General features: G+C 42.5%; 1 protein-coding gene across 1 annotated transcript in view; it reads left to right on the top strand.

The window, feature by feature from the left end:
* ZSWIM6 (zinc finger SWIM-type containing 6) overlaps positions 1-14,127 on the top strand; it is a 96,074-nt gene that overhangs the window by 51,244 nt on the left and 30,703 nt on the right. Inside the window, exons 3-4 of the mRNA XM_035100374.2 lie at positions 1,525-1,673; positions 4,221-4,371. Of these exons, the coding sequence (XP_034956265.2) occupies positions 1,525-1,673; positions 4,221-4,371 (300 nt within the window). The remainder of the gene's footprint in view (positions 1-1,524; positions 1,674-4,220; positions 4,372-14,127) is intronic.

Here is a 14,127-nt window from a genome sequence, read left to right as displayed (position 1 = left end):
TACATGAAAAAGCAAGGGGAGAGATGGCTAAAAATATCTTTATCATGTACAGTGGTGCCTCGCTTAACGAATGCCCTGCTTAACGAAATTTCCGCTTAACGAAAGGTTTTTTCGAGCGGAGGTTGCATCGCTTAACAAATGGTTTTTCCCCTGGCCGCTACTCGCTAGACGAATTTTGTCCCTTATTTTCCCCAGCACAGAGCGCAACTTCGGAGGCCTCTGAAGTTGCGTTCCGTGTCGGGGGAGGCGGGCGAGAGGCGGCGGTGGGAGAAGGTCTTCCCCCGCCCCCGCCTCTGGCCCCGCACCCCCAGCATGGAGCGCAACTTCGGAGACCTCCGAAGTTGCGCTCCATGTCGGGGGAGGCAGGCAAGGCGGTGTCTGGGAGAAGAGTGTTTCTCCCCCCGCCGCCTTGCACACAGCCGCATCGGACAGGGCTTCGGAGACCTTCTCCGAAGCCCCTTTGCATGCCGCTGCCAGTCCCCCAAAGCCTATAGGAATGCATTGATTAAGTTTCAATGCATTCCTATGAGAAACTGGGACTCGCTAGACGAAAAATTCGTTACACAAATTGACCCGTGGAACGAATTAATTTCATCTAGCGAGGCACCACTGTATGAGATAAGAATCCAATGTCTCTATTCAGACCAGGTCTCTCCATGGTTTTAAGTTTGGTAATAAGTTGCAATTCAGCAACTTCTCTTTCCAGTCTATTTCTGAAATTCTTTTGTAATAAGACAGCTACTTTGAGATCTTGTATTTAATGTCCTGGGAGATTGAAGTGTTCTCCTACTGGTTTCTATCAGGCAATCACCCATTCCCACCACCCTTCTGAGTAATACCCCTCTCCACCCTCTCACTGTATATAAAGGTCTGGTGACTTCTGTTTCAGTGTATCTGAAGAAGTGTGCATGCACACGAAAGCTCACACCAACGACAAACTTAGTTGGTCTCTAAGGTGCTACTGGAAGGATTTTTTTATTTTGTTTCGACCACGTCAGACCAACACAGCTACCTACCTGTAACTAAACATAAGGTGGTGATCTTATACAGAGTCATACCACTGGCTCTCTAAGATCTCGAGCATAGATCTTTCTTAGACTTGAAAGACTTTTAAGCTGAGATTCTGGAGGTTGAACCTGCAAAGCATGTACTCAAGCAGTGACCCTGTGCAGTTGTTCTATATCAGGCTGTTGCACGTGTTCACCTTTTTAAAACATTGGCTCTGTGTTCTGAGGTTGCAGGCAGTCAGGCAGGCTGATTTTCGTTTTCTTTTAAACACACCTCCCCAGTCACTTGGTGTGTTAAAAGTCACTATGCCTGCCTACAGTGGCCTGATTGTATAGAGCCAGTAGCTAGAATTCAGCACACATGACTGCAACCACAACAGAGATTATAATAAGGAACCATTCATAACTTCACCATATTTTGAGTGGGAACAGCTTGATCCCCATGCACCAATAATACCACTCCCCCCCTTCTCTCTGTGTGTATCTATCTTATATAATTTTTCTATTGTGGTTGTAGGTGCTCCTGATCCAACAGCTGGTGCTAGCATAGATGATGAAAACTGCTGGCATCTGGATGAAGAGCAAGTCCAGGAACAGGTTAAACTCTTCCTCTCCCAGGGTGGATATCATGGATCAGGGAAGCAGCTCAATTTGCTTTTTGCAAAGGTAGGTAGGAAGGAATATTTGTGGCTGTCATGAATGCTCCATCCACACACCGCCTGTTTTCAAGTAGGCCCTGAATTGGCTTGCTTCTTCCTTAAAGATGTCCCTGTTTGCTTATTGGAACACTGTTTGGTATTACTACTAAGTGGTCTCCTGTGGAGGAGTGCAAGTCAATGTGACTTAAAATCAGTTGTTTTTCCGGCTGCCAGTGGTTTTGGTGTCAGTATATGTAAATCCCCCAACTGCTTATTGGGGAATGCAAGGGCTTTCAAAAATAAACCCAACTCTCTTTGTTGCTAGGAAAATGTGGCTGTGATGTGTTTTTAAGGACTCAAAGAAAGACCTGCAGTGTACCCCACAAATATATTTTTTAGAAGCTTGCAACTTTGAAGCCTGACTCATGACTTTCCACATGTTTTGAGCTTGCCCTGAAGAATTAGTACATTCAAGTGAGAACTTTTAGTATGAAAGCAGAATAATTTACGAGACTGTTTTTTGTTTTGTTTTTTTGTTCTGGGTGTTTGAGGTAGTTGGTGTTGAAAACGATAGTCCAGGCCAGCCCATGCTAGCTCTGACTCTCCAGGTAATGGGAAGGTTTTGAGCTGGGCTAAGTAAGATGGGAGTTCCCCCCCCCCCCAGGTCACTGTGTTGCCAACAGCTCTCTTGCTTAAGTATGACAGCTGCAGGGATGAGTCTTTAGTGGCCATCTTAACAGACATTTGCATGCTGTTCCATGCTTTTATTGACAGGTTTATACAGGAACATCATATTTTTTTCTGCACTAAGGTTTAGAAATGTGGCACAAGAAGAAACTAATGGTAGAAAATTGGAACACTTGTCATCTGCTTGAAAGGCTGGCATAGTTGACTCAGTCCAGACTGGGATGTTGAAGTCAGGAGTCAAGAGCCAAGTAGGAACCTGAAATTAAAGTCAATTCTTTGCATGGAACTGGGGCAGAGGCAGTTAAAGTTGCAGGTTGCTGGTGTTAGAATAATGTAATGTCAAGACAAGGCAGAGTGGAGGCAGCAGACCTGTCCCAGATCAGTGTGTGCCTTGCAGCTGAAACGGCACCAGTCATACTGACTGAACAGACTGACAGAAACTTGCAAAGACATCTATTTCTCCTTCAACCCAGTACAGTATTTGAAATGGATGTTAAAATATACAGAACCCAAAGGACAAATGTGGGAGGAGAGGGTAGGGAGTATAATTTTGGGCTTTAAAAACAAAACAAAACAAAACAAAACAAAACAAAACACACAAGTGTGTTCTTTTCCCAGTATGTCATAAGGAAATTTGGGACACTGATGCACTTAAGCTGTAAGAGGACAAGATGTGCCAATTATGTGTCTCAAAGAATGATTCTTCCAATGCATGGTACCTTTGAAATGGTATGAAAAAGCACAGATTTCCTTTGAATATTATGAGGATTAATTTCCTGTAATTTTTCATATTAAAATATGTATTGCGGTCCAAACCAGGAATGGTTGAGGGAATTGGATATGTTTAGCCTGGAAAAGAGGAGACTGAGAGGAGAGATGATAGTCATCTTCAACTATCTAAAGGGCTGTCACATGAGGTTGGCTGGCCATCTGTTATTGATGCTTCAATTGAGATTCCTTCATTGTAGCGGGTTGGATTAGATGACTCTTGGGATCCCTTCCAACTCTGCAATTCTATTATTCTATGTACATTTGCTCATACATTACTATCTGGGTAGCATAATTGCACAAAGAAAAATTAATTGGTATGTGAATATCAGCATTAATGTTCATACTTTAATGTGAGTTTTTTGGTATTCTACACATTCATCAGTGCAGCTTATTATTACCATCTATCTACTCCCATGTGAATTAATTCCGTATTTGATGTGATGGTGGCGGCTCATAATATTGTATTCCTCCCACATTTGGCATATTTTGTTCATTTCCGGTAATGTTAGGTATGCTGCTATCATGTTAAAAACAAATTCATTTGCCTGTCATTGGCCTTCTTTTTGTATAATTTGAGAGTCAAAACTTTGAATCTAGAGCAGGCATCCCCAATCTGCGGCCCTCCAGATGTTTTGGCCTACAACTCCCATGATCCCTAGCTAAGAGGACCAGTGGTCAGGGATGATGGGAATTGTAGTCCAAAACATCTGGAGGGTCAAAGTTTGGGGATGCCTGATCTAGAGGATGATCACATTGAAAACCCCATAAGAGAACACAGTTCCCCATATTTCAGTGTGAGATATAAGAAAGTGGCTCCTTGATATTTTCAACACTCGAAGTTGCCTTTTATATTTGGCTTCTTTCCAGTGCATTGCATAATTCTAAGGTGGATTACAACTTTCCCTCTGAGTTAGTACAAACCAACAGTATCTGCTGTTCCAAAACTAAACTCATACTTCCAGTGACCTTTATCACCATTAGTTCTCCATTTTACTGTTTGTGATTTGCTTCCCAATTTCTTTTTTCTTCCTTTTTTCATTTTCAGAGGGTAGCATGTTTTGTTTTGGGCACCTAACCTATGATTTTGTTTCTGTCGCTTTGATATTTTCTATCCTAGGTTCGAGAGATGTTAAAGATGAGAGATTCGAACGGTGCTCGGATGTTGACACTGATAACGGAACAGTTCATGGCTGACCCTCGCCTGTCACTCTGGAGGCAACAGGGAACTGCAATGACAGACAAGTATAGGCAGCTCTGGGATGAACTAGGTAAAAGCAACTCTCTAGCAGATTTTGAAGTGAAGGAAACACTGCATGTTAAGAGCTGGTGGCTCTTGTTAAAGGAGCCTGGAATAATTGCCAACCTTTGGGAAATATGGCAGCCTGGGCACTGTTTTCATGGGCAAAAGTGGTGCATTTTTGCTAAACCCAAGGACATTCAGCCAAAAATAGCTACTACATGACATGTTTAATAGTAAGAGCTGGAATATAAACACTTCCTAGGTAATAAGTAATCCATTGTATTAACAAAAGCTAGGTTGGCGGGCTATTAATAGTAAATGTTTACCTTTGTGCTTAGGTCTGCCTATCTCTCAATTCTGAAATGTCTATGAAAGGACATACTGCTTCAGTGATCAGTTTTCGTTTGGTGCGGGAAATTGTGTGGCCCTCTGTTTAAGCTTGACAGATGGTATAGTCTACACCCGGGTCCCTGAGTTCACAGTTTAGTCAAGCGGGTATGTTTACATGGGCTGTTTAATATAATGTGGCTCATTTTTGTGCCATGCTTAGGTTTGAGGGGTAGTAGGAAGGCAGGGGGGATGAAAACGCCGTTAAGTGATCTGGGTGGCGGTGGTTCATTTTCCAAATTAGACCACTTGCTCAGCACCTTAATCAAACTCTCTCTGGCCTTGTGTATTTAAGAGCTGCTGAGTTTGCACAAACGATCTTTGGAATGAAGAGTATAGTAGTACTTGATGGCTTCAGCTGGTAATAGCAGCTGAACTTCATATTGAAGTTTGTCCCAGGACAAGTATGATCGTCTGCTTGAAAATCAAAAGAATGCAAAGCTGGGAATCTGCCTGTATTTATTTATTTATTTAAAAAAAGAAGGGCCAATATGCTGTGAGTATCTTAATCTACCTTAATGGAAACTGGAACTAAAATAACTGCCACGGTTGTAATTCACACCTAGTGTTATTTTGGTGCGTCATGTATTTTGGAGGAGGGGTGCCATATTTTTTACATTGCTCGGTATGAAATAAATATAACACTGAAAGGTCCAGAGGTGCAAATTGCAAGCTGCAGCTATTTCAGTTTATCTTCCGCGTAGACAAGCAATCAGTAAGGGAATCCTTGCGACGCATTCCATCAGCATTCTTCTGGACGAATGCTGGGCGAACTATATTTAATAATGACCCTGTGCATGTTACAGGGATCTGGCTGCCTGAGAAGGGAGAGTTGTTTAGACCTGGTAGCTGACAGCTGGATATTCTCAGTTGTGGGGTAGTTACCGGTAGTGGAGGGAGAGGGTTGCTGTTGCTGTGGTCTGTAAGGGTCCAATCTCCTTTCTGCAATCCATTTTGCATGTTCACACTTGAAGCTGAAAATGTGGTATTGAGGACTCACAGACTGGGACTCTTTGGGGGCTTCAAGCATCACTGTGGGGTCTCCTTTGCAAGCCTTGCCCAGGATTTCATAGCCAACCATGACTGTGTCCCCTGTGTGGATGTTGTGTTCTGTAATAGACAAGATAAGGAGAATCCATGTGTGAGGAAGCCTCTAATGCCTTTGTTTAGAACAGATTACTTACCTTGCTAAGGTTAGAGCATATATCCCTGTAACCTCCTCAGTGTTAGTGGACTTTCAAAGGCAAATTGATCTGGATGGTTTTATGCTAGCCCCAGGAGATAATTCAGCAAACTCTGCAAACTGTTCTTTTGAAGCTCTTTGAATAGTGGACTCAGGGAGTTTACATAGTGGCTCTTCTTTCCGGAGCCCACACATGTACAGGGAAATGAGGGCAAAGAGTCATCTCTTAGAGTACAAATGTGCAAACTGCTTTGAGGGTTTGTTTGTTTGGTTTTACAATCAAGCAGTGTGTAAATCTTATGAAATAAAATCAGTAAGTACTGGATAAATGGCCAGTCTCGACTGAACATGGATTGGAGCCAGTTTGAAGGCTTGGGCTATGACAGTGATATTTCTCTGCCCTCACTGAGAGCACGTTCCAAAAATGTCTGCTGGAGATTGCACGGATACAGAGTGGTGAAGGCATTGCTCCAGTATAATGTGCGTTTTTATGGGGCTTTAGAACCTTCAGTGGTGGGCTGGGAACAGTTTTGCAGAGTGCTTTGTAGATCAAATAACTCAAATCATTCGTTCTTGCATTCCACTTTAGTAGCAGGAGTTGGAGCAGAAATGTCCAGATTTATTGGATGAATTTCAGTTGTTGACGCCTCATGATGTGGATCAAGTGTTTGGAGCTGTTGACATTACGGCTTGCTCATTTGACCCATGCCCATCCTGCCTAATGTAAGTTTGGCAGGAAGAGGGTATTGGATTCTGTGTTGGTTAATATGAGCCCTTCACTACTGCTTTGAAGGAGGCGGCAGCGCAATCTATCAAAGAAATGTCTTCTCGCAAACTTATTTTTGGTGAATATGGCTATAAGCAGGCATATTTGGATGAAACTGATAAATCTAAATCCATTTCAAACCTAGTTTCCGGATAGAAATGACTCTGATCGCCCTGAACAGACCACACTTGTAGAATAGTAGGGAATCCTGTTGGATTCTCTTGGTGGTTTCCAGTGCCGTCAACCACGCTGCCCTTCTGGACTGCTTGTGTAGGTTAGGAGTAGAGTATACCATTCTGCAGTGGCTCCACTTCTGCCAAGTAGGACTGTTTCAGTTTGTGCTGGGAGCACTGCTCCAGTTGTGTTGTGGACTTCCATCTTACCTCTAGTGTTAGTTAATAACTACATGAGGTCACTTGGGGTGTGGAGCTCTGTCCAGTAGCAGACGATAGCCAGCTATATTTCTCCTTCCTTCTGTGTGGGAGAATTGCCTGTGGCTGGTAAAGGCCTGGATATGAGTACGGCAAAGCTCAGTTGGACAATCTGTATATTAATTTAATATAATCATGCCCAAAATCATCTCTCATATCTGTAAATGCAATCCTCAAAATAGTTGTCCAGATACACACCCCTCAATATAGTTGTTCCATTATTGTGTGGTTTACATTCTCATCTGAAAACAAAGGTTGTGCCAGGGTCAGTTGAAGTGTCTGCCCTAGTGATAAAGGTTGACCAGGTGGTCAGTGCATTTCTTCTTTTCCCAAAGCTTCTTCCCTTGGGGGTTCCCCAGCTGGTTCCTCCCACCATTCCTCTGCATCCAACCAGTCCATGACTTCTATCAGGGTGGCCACTGGGGCTTGGGGGATGTCAGGATCCAGCCCACTGGCCAGCTCCAGTTTTCCCACAGCAGTCCTTGACACTCAGCTGAGTAACGCATACTTAATCAAAGCCTAAGCAACCACAGTGTTAATAATTTAGTATAGGGCTAGTCCTCCCATAAAATTGCCTGCCACCCCTGAATTTGAAACTGTCAATTCAAACCCATGCAGTAAGTGCATGCAGGAGGGGGAAGCCTGTTTCAGTTACTAAGGTGGCGGAGTGCACTGATCCCACATACCTCAAGGGCTGAAGTGAACCCCCAGCTGGAAATCCCACTAAACGTTGCTAATAGCAACCCAGAGATAAGGAGAAGAGCAAGTGGCAAATGAAGTATCCATCCAATGTTAACTAATTCTTTGTTGGCCCAGTTTGGAAGCAAGTCAGATTTGGAAAAGCTTTTTTTTAAAAAAAAATATTATTATTTGGTTTTTCAGATTAAGAATTTAGTCATATGTCAAACATACAACATAAAAAACAAGATTCCAAGGAATCTCTTGGACTTCTCCCCTTCCCCTGGTTAATAATTTCCTCTTGCATCTTTTATGATAATCCCAATTTCTTACATCTCCATTGTGTCCAAAGTTCGCCATTAAGCTACAATCAGATTTGGAAAAGCTTTTGGCCTCAAAAGCACAAACTTTCCTTAAATTCAGTGGGAAGTTTGCAGAAGTTTGTTTGTTTGTTTTGCTGATTATATAGATAGATAGATAGATAGATAGATAGATAGATAGAGAGAGAGAGAGAGAGAGAGAGAGAGCATCAATTATATTTTAGTTATCCTGTTTGTGAGCCATTGCAATGGAAAGGCTCATCTGAGAAGGTTTACTTATCCGCTCTTGCACAAGGACATGTGCATTCCATTAAAAGTTACTCTTCCAGGCTGTACCTCAGTTCAATTTAGCTGCCACCAGTTCCTAGATGTTAGACTATCTGGCTTCAAAGTGACAGCTGCCCTCAGAAGAGTTCCTGAGGAGGGCTTCTCCTTGGAAAAGATCTGATTACTCTGGGCACTTCTAAAGCCTTCCCACCCTTCTCCCTGAACCCACTACATATATCACCCTCCAGCTTTTTAAAACAAAGGTTTTCGTTGTGATGAGTACAGATTGCTAAAACTGTCAATGCTCTTTGTTGTCTTCCAGACAGCAAAAAGGAAAGTTTACATCTATATCCAGGCTCATTTCACAGGCCAGACCTAGTGTCTTAACTACATATTTGAGAAGTGCATCTTCAACTGACAGATGGAAATAAATTCCTCTCAATCCCACAGATTCGGCTAATTCCCCCCCCCAAAAAAAAATCCGGAGAAAGCCACCTTTTAATGAGGATGCTTTTTAGAAAGAGGGGTTTCCTTTCTAGAACTTTTCTGGAAGGCTGAGCTAACCTAAGATGCTAATTGAGATCCAGCCAACACTAGCTAGAATCCCAAATTCAGGTGGGAAGCAGACAGTACTTCCTTTGAATACTACACTTCACTTAGTATGCTAATAGTGACTACAAAGGACTTCCCCAGTTAGGATCCTTTCTTAGGCCCCAAAGGTCTAGCTGACAGGATGGCCCATTAAGATAAGGGAAAGTCTCCTTGTTTTGCAAGAGATGTTCATTTACATTTGAAAGATGCATCAAGCAAGTGAAAACTAACCAAGGGGAAGTGGTGGTGATTATTTTGAAATCCACATTTTCTAGAATTGACACCACACATTTACACAATAATAGACTGTGTTATGGGTCAGCTTTCCCTTACAAAGCAAACATTTGACCGCATCTGTAATTACAAATACAGTAAGTTCACACCTAAGATTCAACTAGGATTGATTCAGAGTTTTAACAGTAGGTTTACTAACTGTTTGCAGGATTTTGCCTGGTGTATGTAGTCACTGTGCCAACTAAATATTTTTAAGACCACCCTGTGACTGAACATGGTTTTGGAAAGCAGTTTATATAACTATCCTTATACTGGAGCAAGCAGACGGAAGCTCATATTTGCCAACCTGTCAGTTGGCAAGAAGCCAAAATATCAAGAAGTGATAACTCTTTTTATACTTGGTCTATTCTGAATCACTCTTTCCCCAAAAGTGGGGGAATTAGGGGTGGTGTGCATGGTTCTTATTTTCTAGTGCCTGTTCCAGACTGTTAGCTGGTCAATCTATCCCCTTCCCGGGGAGGGTGGGGGGAGTATGGGACCTTATCCTCTTTCAGTGCATCTCTGGAGCTTGAAATTTGCAACAACTCTAATAGTCATTTGTCAGAAAATTAGGACCGAGCAGTTTTTGGGCTGACCAAATGAAAAACATTTTGTTTACTTGGGGGTTGGGAGAGATTTGACTTTGCACCCCTGCGTACGGATCACATTGCTGCAAGGCTGTGCTTTGGAATTAAATGCTGAGGACTGTCAGATGCTAGGCACAGAGAAGAGGCTGAGTTTTGTCAGCAAATGGGATCTGCAAGTTAATTGGTGTTTTCTGCAGGCTCCTGGCTGTGATATGAAATTGGAAGCCCTTTAGCCACATGGAAAATACAGGGCCTGAATACAAATGTCACAAGTTGCCATTGAGATCTGCTGAGAGACAAAAGCGCTCCCCACTTGAACGCTGCACTATTACCGATCATTTAAATATTGGGTTGGTTTTTTTACATTTTTAAACTAAAAGCCCCATTTGCCATTTAATGGCAATTTAAATGTCCTCTTAGCAAAAGCTAAGTGACAAATTAAATGAAAAAAGGTGTCCAGATTTTTTTTAAAAAATGTTGTAACGCAAAACAATCTTTTATTGCTTCTCATGTGCCACGAATAAATCATTATACTTGTCAACCCTAAACCAAGCCATAATTGGCGGAGCTACTGTTATCAAAGTGGGGCTGCTCTTGTGACAGCTTAATAAAGCTGAAACTGTTAAATTAAATCTCTGATGCTTTATCTGATGAGAGCAGTCAAGCAGAAGAATCTGTAAGAGGAATATCTATGCTTGGTGGAGTGATGGAGCCCGACAACTTGTCAACACTTAGATTACAGGATCAGATATTTACGGTATGTGTGTGTGTGATCTCTGATTTTCATTATCTCTCCTAGCCTTCCTCTTATTTTAAGAGTGAGGAAACATCACACAAGTATTGTATTTCAAAACAAACATTTTATTATTCTCCCCCTCCTCTTGGACATGTGTATCAACAAGAAAAGCTGTAAAAAAATAAAAGTATGGATCCAGAATCAAATGGCTGTTGTAATGAATGACTGAGAGATGTTCAGAGCATGCCTATGCTTATCTGAGGCAGAAATGGATTATAAACTGGTATGTGAAAGATTCTTAGCTTTCGTTTGCCAATATTCGACTTGGTTGAGTTTTGGCCTTTTACGCTACAAAATAACCACAGTTTCCCCAAGTTTCACAAGTAGTTTATTTTATTTTTACTGCTCAGCAGTGCTCTCAAATCAGTGTTCCATCAGATTGGCATTCTCCTTGCAGCAATTGCTCATTGATTTCCCCCGTTAAATATAGGAGACATTGCTGATATCCTGTGGGAGTTGCTGCCTCAGTTCTTCAGTTCTCTTGGAGTTCCTGCAGAAAGAAACACTTTCCTAAAATGTTTCTGTATATGCTGGAAGCTGCCCAGAGTGACTAGGGCAGCCGAGTCAGATCGGCGGGGTACAAATAATAAAATTATTGTTTATTATTATTATTATTATTTTATTATTATTATATTGGTAAAAGTTAATATTGTTAGATGTATTTTGTCAAGCCTCGTGCAGTCACCCCTCTCATTTCACATGGGAGCTGTAATGGTGTTGTTGCGGCTACAGACGCCCAAGTCCGTGCTTGTCTTTAATGGTTTATTGTGCAAAGTATTTACAGTGCATAAATAACAGAAAACATGACCTCCTAGTCACTCGCAGAATCCGGGAGTGGACGTTTCCTGTTGCATGACCAGCATAAGAGCTTGGGCACCCCAAAACGCCTCCTCCCGACCTTACGTTTAGTGGCGCGCCTTAATTCAGGCGCCGGAAGGGGCTGCCTGTTCCCCTCCACCTCTTGGTCAAGGCGGCGCAAGGGCTCTCCCACAGCACTGAGCCTTGCCTCCTCCATCCCGCTAACTTCCTCATTCCTCCCACCTGACCCACTGCTGCTGCTTTCACTGGGCGAAGTGCTGGCCAGCAGGATGGGTGGGGTGGAGTTCCCTGTAGGAAGGTCCCCTGACAGAAGCAGTCCAAAAGCTTTCACTTCTAAACTAGTGACCACAGTTTGCATCCAAACTTGGAATTATGGTATATTGTGATCCTGGTTTTACTCCCCATGGTTATGCTCAGATTCAAAACTGTGGTGTGTTCTGATGAAGAACTGCCATTCAAAAGCAAAGGCCTTCAGTCTGTTCCTCTCACACATGAGGGAGCAGGAGAGGGGATGAGTGCACAAGCCTAAGGCTGGCCACATTACATTCACATGAGGGGAAACGGGGGGGGGGGTGTTCCAGTAAAGTCTGAAGCAAGCCAACACCTGCTTCAGAGGAAGACACAAATATTACTGAAAACCTTGGAGCAACTTGTCAGTACCCATGTCTGCCTTGGGAAGGTAACATGTTGCAATTGATTAAACCTAAATGAGTGGTGGGAACATTGTTGTACGTACTTGCACACATAGCATGTGAAATAGGCCTCCAGCACATGTGTCTTGTCTAGCAAGACTTAAGCTGATTCCTTACCAGGTGGTATTTTGTTATATGCAGGTTCATATTTTAAGCATGCTGTATAGCTTGGTATTCCAAACCAGAGCACATCGTAAGTGGTGGTGTTAGCGGTACTAAATGCATATTATGAAAACTTAAAGATGAGGTTAAAAGAGTTCAAAGGACTGAGAGCATCAAACTGTACCGCACAATCAAACTTTCGGAGCACCTCTCATATATATTTGTGTACTTAAATGGCATTTAATTGCTCTTCCAAAATAGTCCCCATTTAATCTTGGCAAGTGGGAGAAATTATTCAGAATGATTTTCTTTTTTTAACCTAACCCTCTCATATTGGCAAGAAAATAAGGAGAAAATTTCCCAAAACCACAGGGTCAGGGCAGGGCAGGTTGTGCTGTTAATGAGCCCCACTCCCTTTAACAATCTTTATCTATACCGTTTTCTTGCAGATTTATGGGAGAAGTAGGAATAATCTGAACCTTAAAACCATAAAACTTCTAAAATAAACGCCCTAAGGCATCTTAAAGCCCTTAAAAACCCTTCAAAGCAGAAAGTAAAAACAAAAGCTTTACCAAGCATAGAACAAGGCTACCGTTCACGTCGCCATCTTTTTCGATCTCTTTTTAACCTAACCAGTTTACTGTACAAGGCTTGGAAATAAACACACAGCACTTTTCTCTGGTTATACTGATGCAAAGCAATAGAAACTGAAACTTCATAGCATCTACTTACTCTGCACCATAAACACCTGAAGACTTTCCACACCTAATTTAAATGCTTTAGGAAGTTGTTACAGGGGGGTTGTGTGTGCAATATGTATTTTGGCTCTTTTCATTAAAGTATTTAGGGTACATGTGTTGTGACTGCACCATGGATTTAGATACATGTGGCTGCACCACATTTAGAATTCGCACGCTACCTAAAAATGTGTAGAGGTCTTCGAAGGAACCTTGCTGAAGCTAGGTAGGTCTGGTCAGGACCTAGAGTGGAAACATACTGGAAATTCTTTTCTACCCCTTTAAGTTCCTTAGCTCAGCCAGAGTCCTTCCTTGCTCCACATTTCCATTTCAGAGGGGTGTTTCGCTGGTTGTCACCGGTGATACCAACAGCAGTAGCTTCCACCTTCCTTCAGTTTGGACAGGTACTCCACAAAATGAGAGCTCTCCTGCCAGTGGGCCCAGGTGGAGATGCACCTCTGTCTCCTTAGCACCACAAACTGGGGATTTGGATTGCTGTGCGTGAGTTTGCTGTAGCCTTCACCTAGCACTAGTAATTTTAGGAGTGTGACCTTCTGGGCAGGACTTAGATGGCAATAATATTGACTTGATTTGGAAAACAGCTTCACCTGGAGCATCACATCCCTAGGTTTGCCACATCAGTTGCCAAGTGATCAGAGCAGTTCTATAAGTATACCCTGCACTAGAAATATAAGTGTGGCATGTTGCGTTTGGTGGATGTGAGCATGGAGACAGGAATTTGTATTCAGTCCATGTTATATAGAGATGTGGGGTTATTGGCAGAGCTGTGCCTAAAATACTCTAACTGGCCCCCTTTCTCTGTTGACATCGAAACCAACCTTGAGATGTACCGTAAATCCTTCTTTGAATAGAAGCAAAGCTTTAAGGAAGTCTCTGTGCTGTGTTCCTTTGTTACACCCACCCTACACCACCATGTACAGAATGTAGCTTGCAGAAGGGCCATAATTCCCCCTTGCCATCAGTGCTGCAGGTAATCTATTGCATTAATCAGCCAGCTAGTGTGAAATGCATGGGGAGTGATTATACTATCATGCACAATACAATCAGCATGAAGCACTTGTCAAGACCAATACATCAAAGTTTAATTCAGTAATAGAATGAATTAGAGCAAAATGAAGTATCCTGTACTCCAAG

The sequence above is a fragment of the Zootoca vivipara genome, chromosome 11 (genome assembly GCF_963506605.1).
Source record: "Zootoca vivipara chromosome 11, rZooViv1.1, whole genome shotgun sequence".
NCBI classification, from domain to species: domain Eukaryota; kingdom Metazoa; phylum Chordata; class Lepidosauria; order Squamata; family Lacertidae; genus Zootoca; species Zootoca vivipara.
The sequence above is the reverse complement of the archived record's forward strand: the minus strand, read 5'-3'. Positions and strand labels throughout refer to the sequence as shown.